Raw genomic sequence first — 25,660 nt, forward strand, 5'->3', positions numbered from 1 at the left:
TGTATACATATATATAGTGAAGTACTGTTATTTTGTTGATATGACTGACACTTTTTCTGCCTCCTTTAGTGACTGTCACATGAGTTCCTCAAGGATAATGGACCCTAAGGTGCGAGAGACTGAAGGAGATGAAGAGGACAATTCAGGTAGAATTGCTCCCTTCCCCAGTGAATGACAAGTGCTGTGACTTCTTGAGCTTCAATGCCTTAGCTCTATCACAGAAGTGAATCTGTTTGTTTAGAGAATGCTTTCTCCCTTTCTCTCCTCCTGTCTCCAAGAGCTGTTGTATTTTTGACATTTTCAGAGGCTTGAAATAAGACTTTTCTAGCATCTTGTGACAAAGTTAACTTTTTTACCCAACAAGATCCAACGATAAGTGAAACGCTGACAGGGATGCCTTGCAGTGTTGTCGTGCCAACTTATTTGGGACAGGCACAAGTTGTTGGGATGTCTTGTGCAAAACTCTGATTTCATTTCAAGTAGTTTCCTTCACGGAGCTTGCAACTGATCCTAATTCAGGTCTTTTCTTACTGAGCAGACTAGCATTGCTTTTCACGATTATTGCTTGGTTCCTAGTTTAATACTTTGTGATCCATTGAGTCTCGTAATTAGCATTCAAAATATTCTGGGATGTATTATAAAACTGACATTATAAAAGCATTAGCCTCCCGACACTGCACATTCCACCTAAGTAAGCCTTTTCTACATTTAAATTGGTTTTGGTAATAACATTGTCCTTATCATCACTATTTAGCTTGCTGAACAAAGCCAGTGGGTTTCCAAGTTGTAATTTCTTCTCTATATCCCAGGCTGTTAATACCAAACTTTTTCTTCACAGTCTAATTATATCAAGAGGCAAGTGGAAACTCTATTAGGAAAGATCCTACACTGTAGGTTATTTCTTATGTGTCATAAACATTGAAATCCATTCTCCAAAATAATAGTAATTTCATGCTATCAGTAGAGTCTTGAAAGACGTTAATGCAAGAGCGGACTGTGTTGCCTCTTCCAGGAAAAAAATCCACTTATGAAGAAATTATAAGGGAATTATTACCGTTCAAAAAACTTGCAAATGCTGCTGGTTGCATCTTCTTTGTGTTTCTTCACTTAGGAAAGAAAAAATCAAAGTTCAAATCTTTCAAAAAGTTTTTTGGTAAAAAGAAAAGGAAAGAAACATCTTCGGGGAGCAGCACTCTGAAGCTATTCCAGTCAACAAGCGATGTCGCAGCCTCACATGGCATGCACCTTAATTATGATTCTGAAGACAAACTCGAGTAAGTCTTTGGACTGTGGCTGGTAAATAAATACAGAGCTGCTACCATGTTTATAGATTAAAGACACCCCAAAATTGCCTCCTCCTCTTGTTCAGAATGGTGCATTCTCAAACAGTTTGCTTTTTTTGGGAAAGTACAAATTAAAATGGCTATGCAAGGCAAATCACAAGGGAATTCGATGGGGTACAGCAAGAAACAATAACTAAAAATGCTTTCATTTAATCATAAATAAGCCTTGGGTTATCGTTTCAAAAGAATATAATTCCCATCTTCAAAAATGAATTAGGTACTCAGCTTATATCTTATCAGAAGTGCTTTACACCTCTAAGATTTATCTCCTAATGTTTGTTACAGAAATTCAGATGCCTAACCATTTACGCCAGGTTTTGAAAGCAAGGAAGGGATGAGGGGGTGACTGCAACTGAAATCAGCAGGAGCCAGAGGCTGTGAAGCCTTTATTTCCTCTGTCAGCTGACCGAGGGACAAATGTCTGCATCCGAGTTAGTCACCAGCTGCCTTTTATAATCAGCAGAGAGAAGTCAACATTACTAAGAAAGCTTGTATCATTCTTTTGTAGACATCTGAAGTTGTTCAGATGAGCCAGCCTCTAGAAGTGCCTATTTCTAGAGAGCTGGGGTGACCAGCTCCTATGTAGATACCTGTGGTTTAACATCTGAAGTTAGACCAGATGAATCCCAGCCTGTGTATCTGTCTGCCTCTGGAAATCCTGTCTTTGTTCAGGCATTGCCAAAAATGTTACCCACTACTGAAAGATAACCATGAGAAACCCGGTCTAAAGTTCCAATGTGTTCCTGGATGGAGAGATGGACTGAGGAGCCCCTTGGCTCCCTAAAAAACAAGTCCTTGCATTGGTGGATGTTGTGCCTCTCAGAACAAGTGTCCTGATTCTCAGGCGAGAGATGCTGCTGTGCCCAGGGATGGGGAAGGACAAACCATCCCGGCCGTTTAAAACGACATTATACAATGCGGCCACCAGGCAGCGCCAAACAACCAAAAGAAATTATTAACAATTTTTTTTTGTCTTTTGTGGCCTTGGCAACAGTAATATTAGTCCAGCTTGAAGCTCCAGGAGTTCCGGGCTGGCAGCACCGGGTCGTAACAGTGAGCTATAGTGGTGGTGTTCAACAACATATTTTTAAGACATGGATGGTCAGATTTTCTCTCCCTTGTGCACGACTCAACAAGGTCGTGTCTGAGTGGGAACGATCTTTGGGTGTTTTGGCCGTGTTCCTGTGCTGTTACTTGCAGGGTTGTTACATTATTGTTTCTTAATATTTGTTTAACAAAGACCAGGAAATTCCTTGAAAGGAAGGAAAATTAATTCGAGCACTCATAATCTGAGGACACATCTAGGGTACCTCCACTACACATCCGAGAGCTGTGCGTCTGCTAGAAAGAGAAAGCAAAGGTAGCATGCTGGGATAAATGTGCACATGCAACAGCACTGCTTATCTGGCCGCTGTTGCAGCCTTTGTAAAATGTCAGTGTGTTGAGCAACCATCGCAGCCCTGCCTGGCACGCACTTTGCAAATTGCTATAGATCGGTCTGACCCTGGATGTGTTGCAGAGATCACATTTTCACTTAGATAAATTGTTCTTCTAATGTCTCTGCCGCATTAAGCAGAAACAGCAGGCTTTCCTTCCTTCTGCAGCAGGCCTTTTTCCTGCTATTGTTTTATCAAATGTATTTATAGCAGCCATTACAAGGAAAATGTTACTTTCTGCCATGTTTGTTTATGTTCCTGAATGTTCCTATGACAGTATCTAAGATCCAAAAATACACAGTTCTTTTTTTTCTTTTTTTTTCCTCTAGAGTGCCTGCTCAATTAACTTGATAGTTACATGGACCCAGACAGTTCTGTATTCTGTACTCTGGTTTGCCATTTCATAGCTGTCTTATTTAAAACATTTAAAAGGAGGGAGTCCTACAAGAAATGCCATGTGCACGCGTTTCTGGTCCTTGCTCAGTTAGGCTACGCGCTAACCTGAGGAAAATGAGCACAAGAGACCTCCTAGCAGCTAGCTGTCTGTCCGTGGGTCTCCTGTACCATTCCCATGAGGAAACAAGGTGTTCATCCTCCACCTGCAACATTTGCAAAAGAAGTTACATACAACATGCATCAAAAGTAGGAAACAGAATATGAGAGAAGCTACCCACAAAGCATCTCCTGCTTCCTTTCACCAGCCCGCAAAGAGTGTCCATGAAAAAATGTGTCCCCCAGGCTCGTAAGGGAACATCCCAGGGATCTTGATATAGAGCACAGGACCTTGTAAGCATCTTGTAAGGATTTATGCAAATGATTCTATGTGAGAACTATGTTGCCTGGAATATTTTTTCGTAATGACCTGCATGGCAGAGATACATTAAATGCTGTACCACACTTAAATAGTAAAAGGTACTTATTCTTCCTATGGTAATAGTCAATCGTTTGCGAGACACGTTCTTACATTAGCGAGAAGTTAGTCCATCTCAGGTACAGGCTCGTTTGTGTGAACTCCCTTCGTTTTGCACCGGGGCTTGCCAGCGGCACTGTCACGCCACCCGGCTGCTGCCTTCCAGCCAAGGGGCAGTAGCTTTTCCATCAGATATAACTCAATTGCTGGGGTTAAACCGTCTTTAACCTTGATTCAGTTTGTTACCGTGACAGATAACAGCATTTGCAAATTTTTGTTTGGTTTATAAAGGTGTTACCTAGATTAGCCTGAATGACCGTGTCGTATTCATGGCGAAGTCTGGAATCTCGTGTGTGATGTGTGCTGCGCACACCTGTCTCCCACTCCATGTTCAACAGACCACCCGAGTTAAGAGTGATGGGACTGGCAAAAAAGTCTGTATGTTTTCACTCATTCGTTATATTATTCTAGGACACATAAAGGCATTATGGGAAGCAGAGCTTTGTCACATGACAGCATTTTCATCCCTGAGGCTGGGCAAGAGCCTGCAAGGCCAGTGAGAGTGTTTTCTCAAGAAAACGTTTCTGATCGGATTAGAGCTTTACAGGTAATTTACACAGCATAATTTTTTCAAATGCAGGAGGTGGAATGTCTTTCCAGGCTTGATTTTTTTGGATCGTATTTGTGGTTGAACATTTGATTAGTAAGTAATATCTGTCTGCAGTTTACATTAAGTGTCGCATTTGTTAATTGGACAGCAGTATCATATCTTGGTTCTACTTAAATGATAGTTGAAAAACGGGTAGGTTGTTTGGCTCCCTAAGAGAACGTCTAAAGTGGGATGTCCTGTCCTCTGGATCATTCAATTGTGAAGTTAAAATAAAGGTAACTCATTGACCTGAGCTAAAAAATGTATTGGGGAAACCTCCATCACTATCACATGCTAATGTATTTTATGCCACGCTGAAGCTGAAACTCCAGCCTACCATGAAATTGGGACCTCCGCCTCCATTTGGACTTTATGCGAAGCGAACAGAGGATGCTGGGACCAGTTCTGAAGATGATGGATTACCCAGGAGCCCTCCAGAAATGTCTTTGCTCCATGAAAATCTAAACTCAGACACAACAACAAGAGTGAGTAGTTCTGGTGTTGACTTGTTTTACCTATGTGTGGAAGGCAGAATAAGTTATTTGGTTTGCTATATGTATCACTACTTTATGCCTGAAATACCTTACTCAAAATGGGAAAATGCTATCTCTCTGTGTAAACAGCTACTTAGAATCTCTGTTCCTGTTAAAATATAAATATCATGCCAGAAAATGCAGAACTAGGAAGGAGAGGATGTGTTTGTGTGTGTGCATGGGGATGCTGGGTTTTTTTAGGGACTACAGAGAGCTGCCAGGCATAAAAAAAAAAGGCTGAAAAATCTGTATTCTCCCTTGAATGTGCTGATAAGAGAGTTCTCTTCCTTAATGTTTTTCTAGGCTGTCATCAGAAAAAGAAACATAAAAGAATTTGAAACTGTTTTTTCTTTTTAAATGATAGTTTTGTTACACATTATTTCATTCTTTATCTGCATGTCTTGCACTTTATGTTTGCAGTGTCCTTGCTAATCCTTAAGACTATAGAGAAAAACAACTTACATTGTCAGTATCTGTGTGCATTTTGTGTAGATGGTTTCTGCGAGTATATCCACCTTGTTTGTCATCTCTTACTGAATCTCTTCCTCATTCCATCCCACAGTTCTCTGACTCTCACAAGCACCTTAGCTCTTTGAGTTTAGCTGGAACAGGCAGTGAAGAAGAAGAACAGGTAACTTCTGCCAAATGTATTAAGGGCCAAGCCATTATGCATAGTCGTTTTTTAAAGAAATGTAAGACATAAATATTATTTTGTTGCCCGTCTGCTGCGGAAGACAACCTTGTATGTATGTAATTGCATGCCTGTCTGTTTGCTGTGCTTTTTTAATGCCTGTCCGTCTAACATAAAAGCTATGATTATTTATCAACATAATTCTGATGCCAAGTAATCTCCCGCTGATAATAATTAAGCCCTCTAGAATAGCTCATATCCTTTAGCGAACTTTACAGATGTGATTTAATCTCCAAACACGACCAACTGGATTTAGACACGGAAACAGTATCCCTTTTTTTTAAAGACGGGAAATTGCAGTAAAGGCTGCTTGGGTTACATGCACAGGATAAGAGAGGAAGCTTGCTGAGGAGCCGTGAACAAAATCTAGATCCTCTGAAATCTGCCCATCCCCTTGCTTTAGGTACAAGGTTACCTCGCACTGATATAGAAAGTGTTTGCCTGATGATAGTGGCTGACATTGCTGCTTAGGAGTCTGAGGTTCAGCCTTCAGTCGGATTCTGGCCACGTGAGCCAGCGTGAGCTGTGAATTTTGCTGAAGTGATGTTTTCAGGACTTGAGTACAGGCAAATAGATGGCTTTCTTCAATCAGCAGCCAGCCGTTCTGGCTGATTAAAGGGTGGTTTTGAAAGGCTCTGAAGAGTCCCTTTTAGTTGTCCGCAGCTGGAGGCATGGTGGAAACAACACAGGGGGTAAAGGGAAAAGCATTTTCTAGAAATAGGAGGAGGGTTGGAGGGGAATTGCAGAAAGGAAATAGAGAAGCTAGTCCTGAGCTGACTGTTCCTTGATAATTACGCAAAATGTATTTCAAGGCCAGCTGCAGCAGGGCTCAGCAAAGATTTCTAGCCACACTTGTTAGATTCCACATGAAGCTGAAAAACTGCTTATATGCAGCAAAATTTTAATATTTTTAAAGAAACACAACAGAACACATGAAGAAGATATTTCTTGAACACTGGTATAGGCTCACTGTAAATTTGTCCAGTCCAGATGCATGTTTGCTGAAGGAGGATTTATGTCTTCCTGTTGTTGCATTAACATCACTCTCTGACTCACTTGCTGACTCCTGAGATGCGGTGGTGACTACACGGTTGCTCAGCTTTTTCCACATGCCCCATCATTTAGCTCGGAGCTCTCTTCATCCCAGTCCAGTTTCAGAGCGCAGCCAGAAAGTAGCCCCATCTGACGGCTTTCCTCCCAAACCGCAGTGGCTACTACCTGGCATTTCAGAGAGATTAGCCCTGCTTCTAGAAGTCAGAGATCAGCTCGCAGGGCTGCGGATTTTTGCACAACACAAGCCTGAAGTTTTGGGCAGCAGTGACACCTTGCTGTGTCTTGGAAGCTTTCCTGGATCGAAGAAGGGAGAAAAGGCCCACGACCATCCCATCCTGGCGTTGGCGATGGGGCTCCCTCATGGCCCCACACCTTGTGCCACCCAGCGCGACCAGCTGAAGGACAGCTGAGCCGGGTGCACATGAGGTTTGGGGAAAGGGATGTGCCAGCCGTCCCCTCCTTTAACAGGCTTTGCCAGAGCCAGGCTTCGTGGGACAGGCGACTTCTGCAGCTGGCTCAGAGCTGGCATCCACTCGGGCTGCTGAAATTTAAGTAACAAACCAGATTCTTGATTTTCCAGCGTAATGGCCAACACTGAGCACTGCCAACGAGAAGACATGCAAAGTTCTCGAGGAAAAGCAGAAGCCAAAAGAAAGGCAGGCAAATAATGACGCGCCTTGCAAGAGAATATGTGCTGCGTCTTTATCATGGAGCTGAAATGTCAATGTATTCACTGTTAGGTACTAATGTATAATGCAGCCACGTATCGTTTGTTGTACATTAGTCATGTTTGAATACTAGACTGAAGATATCGTGGAGTGAAAATTAATGAGAGCATCCATTATTCAGCATGGCTGAGCTACGATCGGAAGCTGTGGATCTGGCCTCTGCTAAAATCAATGGGAGTTTTCCCCTGGCCATTGAGGAAGCTGTAGCAGGCCCTCACTACGCTACAGAGCATTTTTTGGCTGCAGTGCATAATGCAGAACTCTACTTGCAGAAAACACTGATGCTTTTTCCCTCCCTAAATAAAACGAACACTGTCCTGCTCTCCCCTTCTCCCATCCAACCCCCTCAGTACAATACCACTTCTGGAGAAAGAAGAAGAAGAAGAAAAGAAGAAAGAAGACAAAAGCCCACAGAAGAAAGCATGCAAAGGAGGAAAGCTCCTCTAATGAAATGAACTGGAATTTCAAGCCTATGAAGGGAGTGCTGTCATGAGTTGTCAGAGGTCATGTTAATGCCATGACAGATAGTTTGGAAATACCGTTTTGCCTATTTGCAGAAACTGAATCCAAAAGGAAGAACCCTTTTTAGAGTCATTTTGCATAAATTTTTCAGTCTCCTTTTTGCATCAGCCCTGGGACTAGAGTAGTTTTTGGTGAAGCGCACAGGCAAGCTGGATTCCAGCTTCATGAAAGTACTGCACCCCTTGGAGCATTCAGGAGTTGTTCCTGGATGGGTTATTGGCCTTTGGTAGGAATTGCCAATCATTCCCTTCCCCAGAATAGTCTATAAATGAGATGTTACATTTCAGGTAAACTCCCTAGTTATTTTGCAGATATAAATACACGAGGAAAAAACGCAAGCTGACAAGTGTTAACACCATTGGCGTTTGATTCTTTTGTCTTCAGGAGGGCATTGTAGAGTTGGACGGGATCTGATGAAGTATAGGAAGCTAGAGATGCTCCAGCCCAGCATAACTGTGGGTAGGAGCCTAGACACAGATGCTGGAGGACAGATACAGAAAAGAAACTAGCCCTTTACATTCTATAACTGAATACTCTTCATAAATCTGTCTTCTAAAACATGGTGGCCATGTATTTGTGTGCTTTAGGTCTTCTAGTTAAATGTGACTTGGTCTTTCCCACTGGACAGTATACCATGATGTTCAAGCAGCTAAAAATGCAGAACTGCTAACACCAATACTCCACATGTGACATCAGGAAATGCAACGTATTTTAAAGAGATGTCAAAAGGAAAAACAGGCAACCTTAAAATGCCAATAAACATGGCCCCTTCTTTGTAGAATTGTTATTTTCATGTCTTTGTTTCTTTGTTTGATTCTCTGTTTGGGGATTTTTATTTTTTTTTTCAGGTTACATTGGGTCCTTCTTCTAGATCTCGCTCTACAGATGGTCAGCTGTTCCCCAGGCATGGAAGTGCTAAAACTGGAGCTCCCCAGACATCTGACAGTACCGTCTCGCCTGCAGCCATTTTTGACACTCCACCTGAGCTTTCCTCTTGCTTGGATAATTCTGCTGCTAAACACAAGCTTTTAATAAAACCCCGGAACCAGAGATCCAGTAAAATGAGAAGATTTTCTCAGGTACTTCTGAAATAAACAGTGTCACCTTTGACACAAAACCAGGAAGTTCTTACTGGACTTTGTATTTCAAACTCAGATATGATAAGAAAAGTCAGGTTGTGGGGTGGATATTTCATTGGGTTTTAATAGCTGTTATTTGATGAGGCTACGTATCTGGAGTAGACACTAGGAACAGATTAAAAATATTATGAGTTTACTTGTTAACTCTTGATGCAGCAGTTTATGTAACAATTTCTTCTTAAATTTACCGTGCAATACAATTCAGTATCTTGTTTGTGATGCAGAAGTTGGGTCTGACTGCTTCATTTCTTACTTAAAAAATCTTTTTTGGAAAGTGTACTTGTGTACTTTTCCCAGTCTGAAAGATCCTGTAAAATCTTGAGTCTTTGAGAGACTATTGATGGAGGAGCTGTTTTAACTTCCCAGATATAATTGGGCTTACATTTTCAAAAAGTACAGAAAGAATAAGTTGTGACCTATTAATTGGAGCCAAATTCTGTACATTAGGACTGTTCTGAATTCAGCCCTCTCCCTGCCCCAAAACTTGTAAACCCTTTATGTGCACCAGAGACTTAAAATAAGTCTCCATAGAAAAAAAAAAGGTGTATACTATTAAAAAAAACTACTAAAAAATGTATACTGTTAAAAAAAAAGTTGTTTAAGCTATCCTTTTAAAACACCATTTATCTGATTCTTTGTCATATCTTATGAAGGGCATAGCTTAATTTTTCTTCTTTCTCTCCTCTTTTTAGAGCTAAAGTTTGCAGCTCTTACTACAGTATTTACATTTTATTGTTTGTGGTTTCTTTCAATGTTTTAAATACAATAAAACCATTAAATTGGCTTGCTTGACACCAGGAATATTATTCCCTCTGTCTCTAAATATTACTTAGCTGATATTCTGTATTTTCCAAAATCTGTGAGTGATCTTTGGGCTCAGTAGAGCACCACTGCGAGCAACACAATGATGAGGCCAGTTATTTAGAAACGCATGTAAAGCAATAACTCACTGATCAAACCTCCTCTTCCATTGTAAAATTGTTACCGAAATACAATTGCTTTGTCCAGTCTGCCTATAAACTGCCAGATGACTGAGCCCTCCTGGTTTTCCATGGAGAGCATTCACATCTTTTGATAATGCAATTTTTAATATTTTCCTGCCCGACTTTGCCTGTGCACCTTGCTTCGGGCTAACTGATGTCTTCTGCTTTTATGTTCCTGTGTATATGGATTGTGAATGCAGGTGGCATTGCAGCTCTGTCTTTGCAATTGCACTTGCAAAACAAGAAGTTGGAAGAACCCTAAAAGTATCTTCAGAGTGCAAGTTTTGTGTTCTTAGAATTAGAGCCTACATCCAAAATATATATTTACCCAACAAACTACAGTGAATCAGTGAGCTAATACAGGCACCATATGAAAAGGCGTATTCAGCAGCTTAATAATGTGCTTTCAAATAATCCTGTATATTTAGTCAGTCCTTACCTGAAGCTTAATCACAAGACCTCACAGATAACTACATAGGCATTTCTGAACTTTTATCAAGTAGTCTAACTCTTGAAAGAAAAAGAAGACATACACAAAGGAGCCAAGGCAATAATGCTCTATGGCAGTGGGATTAGACAGAAGACTGCCATATGGGGGTAGATACTCAGCTGGCATAGAGTGTCATAACCGGATGGACTTGTTAGGTTTTCGTTCTTCCTTCTATGTACCCTTCCCTCTTCAGAGTCATGCTTTAGGAAGAATGGGTTGGTTTATTTTTAATGCTAATATGGAGTAGCAAAATACAAAGGGACACATTTTTCTCTTTCAAGTGCTGCTTTTTGCCTAAGAGCAACACAACATACCCAGTATGCTCTGGGGAATCAAGTGCCAAGGATGGTCCAACGGCCATTGTTTTGATGAACTTCCCATCTACAAAGGCATGAAAGCACTAGTTGTGCAGAAGGAAGCGTCACTGATTGCTTTTATATCAGTTAAATACGTTATTCCAGGACCTGCTTAGATGAAAAAGCATCCAGTATGTAGGTTAAGAAAACAGCAAGCTCAGCATTGGAGGCAAGTATTGCCTTCCTCTCTAAGATCTCAGTTGTAAATGTAATGATGAATAAGAAAAAAAGTGAATCTGTACATGGTGATGGGGCTTTCTGAATTTCTTTCTTGCAGAGGACCCAGTCTGAATCTCTGACCGATTTGAGCTGTACCCCAGAAGAGGAGGATGATGAAAAGGAGATGCAGACAGACTTGCCAGATGCTGTATTCAAACCCAGCAATCAAGAACTGCCATGCGGCAGAGCTGCAGCGCAGGATGTGGCTTCCTGGCCGAAGCCCAGAATGCCTCAGGACTTTCCTCCTGCTTTGAGACCAGCGATGACTCAGCCCACTTCTGAGTCTGCTGTTGCACAGGAAGCCCTGCTAACAGGGAATAAACCAGAGGGCTGCCAACCAGCACTGGAAACAACGTGTGTGAAGTCTGGGTCCTCATTGCTGTTAGAAGGCAAAGACTCCGCAACGTCTTCCTACTCCGCTCCGGACAGAGAAGTACAAAAGCAAGAAGATTCCTCAGAAACACCGGTTCTGTTGTCTGAGGATGTGAGCAATGTGTCAATCAATATTTTAAATCAAGAAAATAAGGAGCTTCCTACTGTGTTTTCAGGAAATAAAATACCATCCGAAGAAGATACTTCAATTAGTAAGAATAGTATTGTTTGCTTGGAAGGGTCAGAAGAAAACGTACAGGATGATCAGATACCTGTGGAAATGCCCTGTAATAAAGAGGCAAAGAAAGAGGTTGCTCTATTGTCAGAGTCCAGCAAGCAATTTTCCATAGGTTCTTTCCAGCCCACGGACTCATTCCGTGTTTCACATCCTGCTTCCTCAACAGGGATGGGATCATCTGCTTCCTGCTCTCTACAGAAAACAAAGACTTCACAAGAGGCACCTGCTTCTGGTAAGGAGAACAGTCAGTCACTGGTCCACAAGCAGGAACTTTTGGGGAAGAAAGCTGACAAAGCAGCCAATGAACTCAATGCCTTGAGAAAGTTTTCTGTCTCCTCTGCACGGGAGAGACCAAGGACTAGAAGCCTACACTTCCCAGAAAGATCAGAGTTGGAAAGCCCATTAAATACCAGATTCTTCCTGTCCAAAGCAAAGGTCTCCTCGAGAAATGAGAAGTGGAAAGAAGACTTGCGGAAGGGATCAGATCTGGAGGAGGGAAAAAGTAGCAACAAAAAGCAGGCTTTGCTGCCAGAGTCCGACTCTGAGAACACAGGCCAACCTACAGAAATTTTGGCTGGCTGCGTTTCTCCGGCTGTCGATGCGGTGCCAGTGCCAAGCGATTCTCTGGTGGTATCTCAGAATCAGACAAGCTGTGAAGATAAAAGTCCTTTTCAAGTGAAACTTAGATCCACCTCACTGTCCTTGAAATATAGAGACAACTCGTCACCAGAATCAAAAGGGATTAAAAGATACAGTGCAGAGTTTAATTTAGAAAATGAAGAATTTACTTCCTTTCTAAAAGTTGATAAGGCACAGATCAAAAAAACAGCCGATACAAATATTGGTGATTCTTTAAATGAGAAGATCAAACCCAAAGCCAAGTCCTCTGAACAGCTTAGTAGCAAACCTCCGTTGCCTAAAAAGCCAGCCTTGCAAAACATAACCGTTCCAAATACTACTGCAAACAAGGAGAAGCAGGACAAAGCTATTCACTCTCCTGAATCCAGAAATGAAGATAGAGACTTGGAGAAGAAGTCAAATCCTTGTAAAGTGCCTGGTAAGACTCCCGATACTTTATAAAGTTACCTTAACTCGCAAGGACTGACCTTGTGAGGCAGCCCTGTCATGTCAATGACAACACTGGTGAGTGCAAGCTGATGGCTCTGCCTTCAGTGATGTTGCTCCCTGATTCTCCCTTGCTGAAAAGATTATCAGAAGGACAGCAGGGAAGAAGCAGCAGACAGAGTAAGATGTTTTTGCCTGTCATTTTTGCATTCCAGGGCATTGTTTAAAGGACGTTCAGTGACACTCAAAAAATAAAGTGCATTAGCAAGTATTGTGAAACAGAAATACCAAGCCACTAAGCGTCCCCATTTGGAGCTGCTGTATGGCAATTCAAAAGCCAGGAGCATGTATTAAGTGGAATGCCTTGCATGGGATGAGTGACTCAGACCTCTAGACCTTTTTCACCATAGCATTGGGGCAGAAATACTAGTAACTGCCTGGCATGCTCAACATGCCATTTATTTATTGTCTCCTGTGAGCTTTGCCCATTCATTTATCCACCTTTATCATTACTCATTCCTTGTTTAAAAACCAAAATTCACTACCCTGCAGCTTCCTGGAGTTTAAAGCCAGGAGAGACCGTAAGATTGTGTCTACTGCAGATTGTTAAATTTCACCCTGTTGTCTGTACTACATAATTGGGTTAGAGTTAAAAAAAATCAGTCCTCTGGAGACTAATATATTGTGAGCTACAGGCAGAGAACAGAAAAGTCTGGAAGTGGCACCACTGTCTGAGGTCTTTGCAACGACAGTAAACAAGTTAGGTGGAGCATGCTCAAGCAATTCTAGCAGGAGACCTCTGCTCTTCACTTCAGAGAACAGCCAAGAGGGGGAAAAAGAATCTTTAGGTCTTCTGGTACGTGAGAAAAACTTCTTCCCTGCCCTGAATCTGTCTGGTCATGGGTTTGATGTTAAGAACGTGAGGAGATGCTGGCCAAGCAAATGAAAAGGTTTCTTTGTGCCATTGCAGAGCTCCCACCCTCTGGTTGCTCTTCTCCGGTTGGGTTCAGGCTCTGAGCTTTGGAGTGGGAAAGCACCAAGCCAAAAGAAGACCTCAGGACACAGCAGGCTGCTGTAGGGTGACAAAAGCCTCTTCCTGGCCCCAGAGGCAATCTGCTGATGCCCTGAGTGACAGCAGATTCCAGTTGTCATCTGCTGCAGCATCACAGATGTTTTTGCAGGGCTCTGGCCATGTTTACGGTTTTCTGCTCTCCCAGTGGCCATAAAGGAGGGGATTCATTGCCTCCACGGCCGGATGAGGCTCCCGCAGCCCGTCCAGCCAGAGCCTCCCCGCACCCGGCAGGCAGGGCGCTCTCCCTTTGTATAATCCCAATGCTCCCTTAAAGGCATTTTGCCCTCTGCCCTGCCCTGAGGAGTAGTTATTTGTGGTGACGCCCAAATCTCTGGTCGATTGAGATTTTAGGGAGGGTCATACCGGGAACAAGCGAGAAGGAGACCTAGCGTGGTAGGGTTGGTCTGGCAGAGGACAGGGGAAAGCAGCAGAGGTACCAGTGCTCCTGCACACAGCCTTTTTTCCCCTCCCTCTTGCTGAGTCCCAGGGTGCTTGCAGTGGAAGCGGGGCGGGAGATGGTGTGTGCTGGAGGAGGGAGAAGGGAAAGAAATTAAGCCGGGGAGCACATTTCTCCTCCAGGCTTCTTCTCTGCTCCTCAGCCCTGAGGTGAAGGAGACTCTCTGCCCCCAGGCTCAGGACTGTCCTCTGCAAAATAGGGTCTGCGGGTGAGAGCCGTGTCCCGGCCCCCCTGGCAGGGATGCACACACCTGGAATTAGAATCCGGAGCTGCAGGTCAAGGAGCCCTGTTTCGGACATGTTCCTCTCCACCATTTGGTACTATACCAAATCTGTACGGCCTGGGGTTGTTTATCCCAGCAGTTCAGATTGGTCTGTGATGGTAATTAGTCTTCTTCCATATCTACTGCCCCACCAATCTTATTGTATCTCCTTAAGCAAAGCTGCTACAGTTTTCCACGTATTTCCAGCTTTGAGTCACTTGGTAGTGGGTTCTGATACGTGGGCATGCCAGGACTCAGAAATAGTTTAATTCTACATACAAAGCAGTCTGCTCCAAATTGACCCGAGGTCCTTCCTACCCTACTGCAGACCTTTCTCCTTAGACATCTGACCAAGCACCTCCTTGTGCTAAGTTACCACATCAGCCTGAGCTGGCCGCCTGAAGTCACGGGTGAACGCGGTGTGCCCGCTTCCTCTGGTTGCCCTGGCACCGTACCAGCCTTGGTTGGGGGGATTTGCACAGTGACCCCAGAAGCGATGCCCCTCTCCAAGACGCAGGAGAGCCACGGGACGCAATGAGGGCTTGCGGGGCAATACCTCTGCCCAAACGTCATTTTAAGCTCTTTGAAACATTTTCCTCAGCCCAGTGAGTCGGGAGCGTGTCTTTGCAACCACAAGCAGCAGAAATCTGACAAGAGCGATCAGCACAGCCCTTCGTGGATCGCGTGGCTTACCAGCCATCTCTGGCCTCCTGATCCGCTGGGAAACCGGCTTCTTTTTTTTTTTTGTCCAATCACCCTTAGTGCTGACACCCAGCCGTCTCCTAGTCCTTGAGTTCTTCAGCCCTTTTGAAAAGCTGTGGTTGCCGTTGAGAGACACTTCATGCTGTCAGGGTGTTTCTGCCCACTGCGTGTTAGGAAATCCCTGCGCTGAACAAGAAGACAAGCTGTGAAATGGTGATGTGAGGGGGTGCAATTCCCTTTTGATGCACACTCCTCTCGAAAAAGTCAGTTTGCTGTGTCAGGGGGTGAGCGGGAGCAATTTGATTCATTCAGTTCAATTTTTAGCTTTTCAGCCTCCTGGTAGCAAAGGCAACGAGAGGGCTGGTGGGACGCTGGCTTACCACCCCGGGTGAAAGCAGCGCTCCTGCTCTCCAGACATTTCTGTCTCTTGGAGTTTCTCTTGGACATTTCTCTCTCTTCTGGAGAGCTGGTGGGGGATTGCTTGGCCTCTGTGGGGCTGCAAGGTGGCTCTTTAATGGCGGTGTGAAATTAGTCAGCCCAGGAGTAATTTTGAAGTTTCTGGAGCTAAAGCCGCAAGTCTTTGCAAGAATTAAAAGATTAAGCCACGTTGTGTGGGGCTGATACACTTTGCTATAAATCCCGTAAAGGGCAGAAACAAATAGCACATGCTAACAGGTTATTACAAGAGCAAAACCATAAGCAATACCTGTGTGAATGTGCATATTAGGATATATAAAAATCGGCGACTGACGAGCTGTAGTGGGGAGGCATGCTCTAACAGAGAAAAGGAACTCGGGGAGGGACGCTGAATGTAACGGTGAATGAAATTGGTGTGTATTGTCTGGCAAATGCAGGCTCTGAAATGACAAGAAGAATGTTTCTCTCCGCATAAAAAAGACATTGCTCTAATGCTGTCCTGGCTACAGCTGAAAAGAAAGCCGACTTTTTTTTTTCTTTCCAGAAGCAGTTGCTTTTTCAGTAGTGTCAGGCTATTTTGCAATATGGCTGTTTTCCAGCAGTGAAATAGACTTTGATGCAAACATAGCAGTTTCTTGTGTCAAAAAGACTCTCCTGGCATTGGTGGTATAGATCCAACCAAAAGTCAAATCCCTCGCAGAGCAGCTTAGAGAAGAAAGAAATGTCAAAAATACTTAGCCAAATCTTTCAGAATAGCTTTGTCTGAAATTAAGGAATTGCGTGTGTACCCTGACACAAATGCACGTAGTGCTTTAATAAACAAGGGGAAATATGTAGGCCAGGATACACTAACTGCCATATGCATTTGTAAAGCCCTTCTTAAAGTAACTGGTGTTTTATAAATGAGCAAAGATACAACAGTGTGGAATTAAATATGCATGCATAAGCAGTGTTATAAAACAATGACACTTGTATATGGGGGGGTTATCTCCCATATGTGTGAAGTTGTTTGGATTAGTTTTGAGTACGTTTGCTTTTAAAATATGCAGGAAATCCACGAGTTAGCTTTGCTTGCTGTTAGAGGTATGACTTTCAAAAGGCTCTAATATTCTGCCTCTGGCCTTTCGCCTGCACAGACGTATGGCAAGAGCAACAACTCTTTGCAGTCCTTGCTGGCATAAGATGTTCATTTTCAGGTGCGAGATTTAAATGTTATAAAAAGCCTCCGCTCTATTTTGTGCGCACAAAGGCTTTTAGATTTAAAGAAAATGGGTACAATATCTGAGGCCATCTCCAAAAAAAAATAAATCAATCCCTCAGAAATCTCAGGGTAATGTTTAAATATGTCTTTGTTGTGGTTATCCATATAAGCAGCACACACACCCCCAGATACAGTTGGATACACTATCTGTCTGTCAATAGACAGAAATAGGTATGTATTTCTCTTTCACTTCCTATGTGTGTGTATAAACCAATGTGCAATAACAAGTCAATCACAGATCTCCTTTTGGACATAAAGATTAATGTTTTATCTTCATCTTATTGTTCACGCAACCAGTCTGACACACATTAAAGAATAATATCCAAGTGTCAATGACAACTCTACACATTCATTTCTACAATATTTAGGCAGAAGAAATTTCACCTATACGATCAGAGCTTTAGTCTGAGAAAAAAAAAAGCTGCTTTAGTAAGATACTGAAGGAAACAGATACCTGCATTTAATGGGGCTGCAGCAGGGGAATTTCCCCCCTTAGGGACCACTGAGGCAGCCAGCCCTGCTGCTGTCAGACCCGGCGGAGGAATGCTCAGGTGATTCTGATCCGCGGGAGGGAATTGAGCAGGTGGCTTTGGTTCACTTGGCTTCAGGGCTTATCTTCGGCGGTCAGCCTGGAAGCTGCAGAAATGGTGAAGAACACAGACGGGGCAGCTCGTTCTTGTGACTGTCCATGTGTGTTTGGTGGCTGTGGGAAAGAGGTGAAGGGAGGGCTTCAGCAGCCCCTGGGTGTGGTTTCAAGTGGCAGCAGAAGATCTCAGCAGCCTACGTTAAATGCTAGTTTTAATATGTTGTGACATTACGTGCAGAGTGGCTTGACAAGTTCTGACTTGGTATCTTCCCATAGTCGGTGACTTATCCCGAGGGAAGAAGGGGCTTGCTCATCTTTCAAAAAGCCTCAGGCCAAGCCAGCTCCAAGGAAACCAGGGAAAGATGCAATCACAAGGTTAAAAGTGAGTGAACGAGCGACAAATCGCTGCCAGCAATATCCTTTATTAGCTTATTAAGTTATTAAGTAATGAGTTGAATAGCATATTGTTTAAAATAACATGTTGTAATAAGAATTGAAGAATATGATTCAGATTTTACTTTTATTAAGAAAATCTCCTGAGTGTAATGCGGAAGCAAGCGGCCCAGCCCTGCTTCACCGGAGGAGAAGTGAAACATGGGGCATTTGTGTCAGCTGTGACCTGTCGAACTCGCACAGCTTCTGATGGAGGATGCCACTGCTTGCGTTTTGTACTACGTTATCACCCTAAAAGTGGCATTTACCAGCTGAGAACTGTTGTGCTAGCTGCTCTGCACGTGACGTGCAGCAGAAACAGGAATTAGATTGTGCTTTTGAGTACTTTTGGTTCCACTCTGGCTATCCGGTTCCTTAAATGCTGTGCTTTGCCACGTGGTGAACCGTAAAAGCTCACCGACTACCTCATGACCAGATGAGATAAGATAGGGAGGGCTTGTTCAAGGTGATCAGACAGTCACTGAACTGAGGAGGAAGATGTGCAAGCATCACTTGTCTTGCCTTCTCGGGCAGCAACTATTTGCTTTTGGCGTCTTGGTGCCCCTCAGAGTACCAAGAGCTTCATAGGAGAGTCTCAGATCACCTTAAACTGCCAACTCACTTCACCGTACTATCATCTCATGGATTACTTCACCACCTTTCATCTTTCTGGCTGGAACAATGGTGCACGTATACTGCCAAGAAACCTTCTCTAGTTGTAGGTGGGAGGATGTAAATGACCTCTGGGCAATGGGAAAGATAAATAGTGAGTACGCCTCTTCTACCCCTTAGAGTAATTCTGGCTGACAGAAGAGGTAACAAATCCTTCATGGGTTGCATCTGACTTTTTTTTGCTGAAGAGAAGGCATTTCCCCTGCCTGCCTGGCTTTCTGCAGCAAAGACTCTCACAGAAAGAAGGGCAGAACGTAATTGCTTAAAGAAACAAGAAAGCCCCTCCCAGAAGCAGATCAGCTCTTGATCCTCGGTAGGTGATACTACTCTGCTGTCCTAAGTCAGGCCCATACAGATACATACAAAATCTTTAAAGATGATGATAAAGAGCTTTTGTTCCCTACTATCACAGGAGCATTCTGATACCGTCTCTTAGGTGATGATACTTGGCTCCAATTTGGCTGCCTTCTAATTGGCATGACTAGGATTTCTGGCATCTCATCGGGGAGAATTGTCTGAAGAGCAAAAGTGCTTGATGCCTTCGTTAGACTATATCTTCCTTATGAAAAACGTTGTTATAATAGCGGCCTCCAGACATATCGCTGCAGGACTGGGAACCCTGTTGTGCTAGGCAATGCACATCGAAATAACAGAAAGATGAATCTTAAATCCGTGAGGATGACAGAGAAACAGGAGCACAGGTAGCAATGAGACCATTACATGTAGCGCAGTAAATAGAGCCTGGGCATAGCAGTCATTTTGTCGGTATTGATTGTGTGGTGGGAGCAGAGGAGGAACAACGTGTGGTTCAGTTGGTGATTACAGAAAGCTCCTGTGGCGTGACAGGGAAAATGGGAGAAAACACAAAGGGTGATTTTGAATCACAGAGACTAAGAAACACATCACTAGCAGCGTCAAGGCAGAAGCCAGGTTCCCGGTATCATGGGAAAGCTGGTGGGTGGATTGAAAAGGGCCTTCAGGGTAAAGATGTTGGTGTTTGTGAGCACCGAGACGTTACAGACAGTGAAGGAAGGAAAAAAGGTGGTGAATAAGGATGTGTGTGGTGGTGTGTCTGTAGCTGTACAGTCAGAGAAGAAGCCGTCTTCTCTGGGCTGAGAAGAGGCCTGTACGTGGGGGGAAAGGGTATGTTTGGTGGGATGGATTTACAGGATGAGTCCAGCAGGGCACAGGGAGGCTTCAATGGGGTAACATCTTCCTAATATTGAGCATAACTGTTGGATGGGTATTAATTACAGGATGCTAGGAAAATGAGTTGACTAATTTGGATAGAAGGTAACTAAAGTGAAAAGCTACTTCATGTACTGAGGGATCCTCACCTCTAAGGAACACTAGACATCACCATCACCTTCAGTAGTGGCAGTCGATCTGTGTATCACAGTAGTGCTTTGGGAACTGCAGTGGCGCCTGGGCAATGCACCAACAGGTCCTGCCCAAATTGCTCACGACCTAAAAAGGTGCAGATGGGTGTAAATGGGTTCAAGGGCATAGCCTACAAGCAAAGGACGGAATGTGACGGCAAGATGCATTAGCAGACATCGTATCAATTCAACAGTGTGGACTTACTTATGAAGCTCCTAATGAAGTTTGTCCTAAGATACTTGGAGAAGATGGGTTAGTAGTCCTTGAGCTGCTAGTGGTTATCTTGGCAAACTGCGGAAGATAAGGGAAGGCTCCAGAAGGTGGCACATCTTGAAAAGGGAGGTGAGATGGAGAAGAGAGAGAGGGAGAAAGGGTGTTATATACCACTTAATATGAAATACTGAAAGGAATAATTGAGCTATTTCTAAATGTCTGCAAGATAACACAGATATAAGTTCCAACCAACACAACTTGGTCAAGAGCAGTCAAATGATAACTGGTATCATAGGGCATTCCTATAAATATCATGACATTCCTATAAATACAGTCTTGGTGAAGCTATTCATTGGGTTGATGCAAAGCTACTGAGTGTGCCAACTAATGATTCACTGTCATACTAGATGGTGGCCATCTTAGGTCTGACACTATTCAGTATATTTAAGGATGTGGGTGACAGAACCAAGTGTGTACTTACTACGTTTGCAAGTATTACCAAGCTGGAAAGCCTGTGGGCACACTGGAGGACAAGAATAGAAATCAGGGTTATCTTGAGAAAGTAGAAACATAGTTTGAAAAGAATATTTTCATTACAGACAAGAAGAAAGTTCTGTTATGTGTGCAAAAATAATCCGATGCAGAGATACAAATGGGGAATGGAAGAGGGGAAGTAACACGATCTGGAGCTCACAAACTAAATACAAAACAGGAGTAACATAATTGTGTAAGAAACTCATCATACTGACTGATGTGTACAGGAGACTCTCTCAGGTGAAGTGGGGTAGTCCTTCCACTTCACCTGATGCTAGCACCATTTCATCTCAAGCGCTGTGTGCCAGTTTTGAGCACTGTATTTTGAAGAAGATTTGGACCAAATTAGGACAATTTCTACAAAAGCAAGAGTGATCTAGAGAATATGACCAATCAGAAAAGTTAAAAAAAATAGGGAAAATATGGTCTGAGTCTTCAAATGCATTAGACAGGTCCCTGCAAAGGATGCTGACTAGGTAACAAACTTTTCCTAGGGGAAGGACCACGTGTGATCTGAGGATGAGAAGCATAACTTCTGCTCTGAAATAGCCTTCCATAAATTTGGGTATGTTAGTGGCCAGAAACGGCTGGGAAAAGTTAAATCATCTTTCCCTGTGGCCCTGTCATGGGTCTAACATGGCTCTAAGGGTGTTAGCACTGTTCTTGTTCCTATTTTAAATCACACAGAGGCTCCACATTAGTTGGAAAACTGAATTTTGGGTGCAGTGTGAGCCAGTGAAGAAGTGGAGAACCTGGGGGCTGGAGCCAACAGAGGAGCTGAGGCTCTTCTCTTGATCCAGTTCTGCTCACTGTATAGACAGGATTTCCTTCACAGAATATTTGAATAGAGGGTATTTCACTTCCCCATACCTCTGGATACTGCTCGTCCCTCGGTAGCAGTTGTGAGGATGGTAGGGTAGTACTTTTGACCCTTTACTCTAGGAAGCACTTTTTTTTTCTTGTCTTGCTGAAATCTCAGTTGCGGTAGAGCACGATGAAAGTGACTGGCCCCAGTGGAGAACACGGTCAGCGTCAGCAGGGATAAGTCAAAGTAAACCTCACGTCAAAAGACTGTGAATTAACCTTGTGGTTTTAGCAGTATTTCTGCGTGATCAGGTGGCACAGACTGTTGTGCTCAGTCACCCGCAGCACGTGCAGGCACCAGGGGGCTGCGCGAGGGAGGCTGCTCCTAAAGGGGTGGAAGGAAGGCAGGAGCCAGTAGAAGGCATCGGCTGCTGTTGCGTGGGAAGAGTGTCCCATGGGAAGAGTGGGAGCCGAGGGCAGCCACAGCGGGGAGGGGGTGTGCCTTTGCCACACCACTGTCCAGCTCTGTCCAGCTTTGAATCGGCTGCTGCTTGTCTCTAAGAGGACACGAAGCAGATGGGAGGAGGGGGCGGAAGAGGAGACCTTGGAAAATAGGTAGATTAAAGAAGCTTGATGCATGTTTCTGCATCTCCCTCACGTGAGGGCAGTGACACCGTGACTGTAGCTGAACAAAGTTGCAAAGTGTTTTTCACCAGTAGAATGGTAACGTAAAACAGTGAGCACAGGAAGATTGCTCTCTGGAGACCAAACAAGAGAATTCCCGTTTATCCAGGCTGGTCACACGTCCTGGGACCAATCAGCGTATTAAGCAAGTGCAAGCTAATTACAACTCTCTTTCAAATAACAGTGTACATAAATAATCTGTCAACAGAGAGAAGCGTGCCTTCCCCCGTGGCTGCTGGAGACTCCGGAAGAGATCCCGACAGTCCTGCAGAGCCAGCCTGGATTTCCATAGCGAGACAGAAGCAGAGGGGCGTGCAGCAGGAGCAGGAACTCGACAGAGAAAAACTTGTAGCTCCGGATGTTAAGTCAGATACAGAGAAACAGAATAAAGAGAAGGAACGAACAGAGGTACTTGCAGTACAAATTTGTGATGCTTTTGTATCGCCTTCCTGTAGTATTCTTTGGATCTACTGCTATATTACCAGTCATTGCGTGATGATTATAGATACTTAATGAGTATAACCGTAAGTAACAAAGACACTGCTCTTGGAAATGTGTTACAGATTCAGAGTTCTCTGATTGTTCAGGTAAGTAATTTTTTATCTCCAAGAAATCTTGGAACTATGTGAGGTGTGTAAGATTTCTTGGGTGCCCAATACATACTTACCAGATCTAATGTGTGTATTGCATGCTAAAATACCCCAAATGAGGTGCTAAAGTGTACAGTCTCAGGTCTCTCTCAATACAGAGGGAATACATTCTCTTTAACTATCCTTCTAAGCACAACATTTCATTGAACTTCCTATACCTCCTGACTGATTTAACACTGAATGAACAGCTCGGTCCCAGAATCTCTTAGGTAACAATTTTTAGAGCCTTGAGAAGTGAAATAGGATAAAAATAACTTTTGCACTTGCAAACAGTGCCAAGATATAAATTCTGGTTCTCTGTGTATGGATAACTCGGATGCCCGTGTGGTGCCATGGAATACGGGCTGACGCTGCCTCTGCAAGCATCCCATGCAAAAGAGGGTGATACCTGTAGCAAGTGATCTTCCCAGATGGCAAAGCTGTGCCAGCAGAAGTGCTTGGCATTAATCCAGAACACTAGCGAGGCTTCCCTGGTACTGGGCTAGCTCACGGAGGCAGCAGCGTGTGAGTGCTGCCTGTATCGCCTCATGCACAGCAAGAACCCTGCACTGATGCAGGAGCACGTGTCCCTGTACCAGTATAGCATTCCCAGTGCAAATGGCCTACTTTCTTACTTCAGATGGTACCGTTAGAAACCAAGATAGCTGTATTATATCCTGGAATAAGAGAAGATCTCTAGATGATGAAAAATAGCAGTGGTTAGATTAACAAGAAGTAATACCTAATAAAATGTCTAGGCAAGACTATGAAATGCAGTAATGCTCAGCATTGTCATAGCACTTAAAACACCGAGGGTTTAAATGATCCCAAAATTCAGTCTCTGTATCAGAGTAGGAAACTCCAGATTTTAGCTGGCAATGTTCCCTAAGATTCATGCCATGCATTTTATTTCCCTATAGCAGCTAACAGAGAAACATGCCAAGATGCTCCTGACTGCAGCATGTAGGGCTTGGTGCCACTGTACTACTCCCACTTTCTCCTTCTCCCACATGGCACCAGGCACTATCACTTCAGGGTAGTTTTTGCTACTGGCAAGAAAACCCATGGGAGGATGTGTTCGATTTCTTTTTTTATGGAAAATCCATTTCCCATCAACCGTCCAAAAATACAGTGCCCTAACCAAAAAGATTTTGGAGGTGGAAGGGAAACATGAGAGAACAAGGCTGTTTCCAAATCCTATATATGTTAGTAGAGGTGTGCAAAGGGCTTGAAATACATTTTGCATTGAAGACTATAATAACCTACTCATAGATACCATTATGAATAAGAGGTACAGAGGGATAGTTTTAATTTGTAAAGTTGAGTATCGTGGATGCTAACATGAAAGCCCTGGAGCTTTCTGAACAGGTATCAGGTCAAGTGAGAGGATTGGGACCAATGTGTGATGAGTGCGCGTGGTCTTTGGACCGTGGCAGGCACCACATTCACTCCCTTTGCTCATGTTCTTCCAAACTGGTCTCATTCTCTCTGCATTGCTTGGATTTTATCCCTCTCTCTGCCTAGGGGTCAGTGAAGCAGCAACGGAGCCAACCTTCACACGTGGTACCTAAAACCACTTCCGAAGAACAGAGGAAAGAGACAAAGTCTGAAGTGAAGGAGCCGCTGCTGAGAACCAATTCACTGTCACATTATGTCCCTGGTAGGAAATAAAATGCTTAAAATGTAGGCTGTTTTCTCACAACCTTGTCAGAAGACATCCTGCTTGAGTATGCTGGAAAAGGAGTAGGGGCTAGATCGTAATTTCTTCCCCAGCCCCACATCAGCAAGGGCAAACCATTTTCTCAGCACTCACGTCTGGGTTTTTATTTGGTGGCATATTCTTTTGACCACTTTGATTACAGAGTAGTCAAAACTCGTCTTGAAAGAAATGTGAATCAAGAGTGCTTGGCCATTTCACCGGACGGGGTCCCAAATGCACTGTCCCAGTGTAAAACATAAAATGCATGCAAAATTATTTTCAATAGCGTTCAATTTTAATGTGGTTTCCTCAGCAGGCTGGAACGATGTGATCACAAACTGTCTGCCCATCAGTCCTCCCACGATAACTTTGAATCTCTTTGGTAAATTCAAATTTGAAAGAAGGGCAGAAGTTTGGAAGGTAGTGAAATTCCTGTGAGCTGGGGGCTGGGTAGAGGAGGAATTCGCAAATGAATGTTCTTGCTAATGAAAAGACTCTTTTGTTTGGCCTGGGTGTTGAACACAGGGCATGGCAAGGAATCCAGGTCATCATGTTGGTTTTGGTAAATTTAGGGACCAAAAGATATTACTCATGAGAAAAACACCGTATTCTTTTGAGCACGGAATGGTTATTGCCTCAATAACATATTGCAGAAGAAGCTTCCATGTGAAATGTAAAGGTTTTCTGCTGTAGGGCAAGGCAGGGAAGTTTTTAATGAAAGAGCTAGGGTGTATGGCTGCACAGCAAGCGAACGTGAAATGTCCATGTGTTTTGTTCACAGCAGCTCCATCACCAGCACTGGTGGATAAAGAGGAAATAAGCCACTTTAAGAAAGCCAGTAATGCTGCTGCGGATCAGCCGTCGTGGATGGAACTGGCCAAAAAGAAATCGCAAGCTTGGAGTGATATGCCACAGATTATAAAATAGAACGATGCAACCAACCAGCTAATCACAGTGAAGAATCTCTTGATACAGGAGAAGGGTTTTATTGTACAGCTGTGGAGAAAGTGTGCAATAGGTGCAGTCAAAAAGTTTACCTTCAACTTTGTAGCAATCAGGATTGCAATGGCAATGGATTACTTAAATTATGTGAAGGACATACTTATGCTTTGGAAAATAAAACTTTTGC

General features: G+C 43.5%; 1 protein-coding gene across 1 annotated transcript; it reads left to right on the top strand.

Moving 5' to 3' along the window:
* Positions 1–79: 79 nt before the first annotated feature.
* On the top strand, positions 80–25,458 carry KIAA1211L (KIAA1211-like ortholog). Its single transcript, XM_009323559.1, has 10 exons — positions 80–146; positions 1,112–1,274; positions 4,161–4,296; positions 4,659–4,823; positions 5,434–5,502; positions 8,714–8,944; positions 11,111–12,719; positions 22,412–22,611; positions 24,357–24,492; positions 25,313–25,458. The coding sequence occupies exons 1-10, from the start codon at positions 80–82 to the stop codon at positions 25,456–25,458; spliced, it is 2,922 nt and encodes a 973-aa protein (XP_009321834.1).
* The last annotated feature ends 202 nt before the right edge of the window (positions 25,459–25,660 follow it).

Source organism: Pygoscelis adeliae, unplaced genomic scaffold (assembly GCF_000699105.1).
Source record: "Pygoscelis adeliae isolate BGI_AS28 unplaced genomic scaffold, ASM69910v1 Scaffold50, whole genome shotgun sequence".
NCBI classification, from domain to species: Eukaryota; Metazoa; Chordata; class Aves; order Sphenisciformes; family Spheniscidae; genus Pygoscelis; species Pygoscelis adeliae.

Excerpts from the sequence above, each read along its gene's own strand:
- KIAA1211L (XM_009323559.1), top strand. The coding sequence starts at position 80 with ATGAGTTCCTCAAGGATAATGGACCCTAAGGTGCGAGAGACTGAAGGA. Across the intron at positions 147-1,111 it reads AGATGAAGAGGACAATTCAG|GAAAGAAAAAATCAAAGTTC; the intron begins GTAGAATTGCTC and ends TTCTTCACTTAG. Across the intron at positions 8,945-11,110 it reads AAATGAGAAGATTTTCTCAG|AGGACCCAGTCTGAATCTCT; the intron begins GTACTTCTGAAA and ends TCTTTCTTGCAG.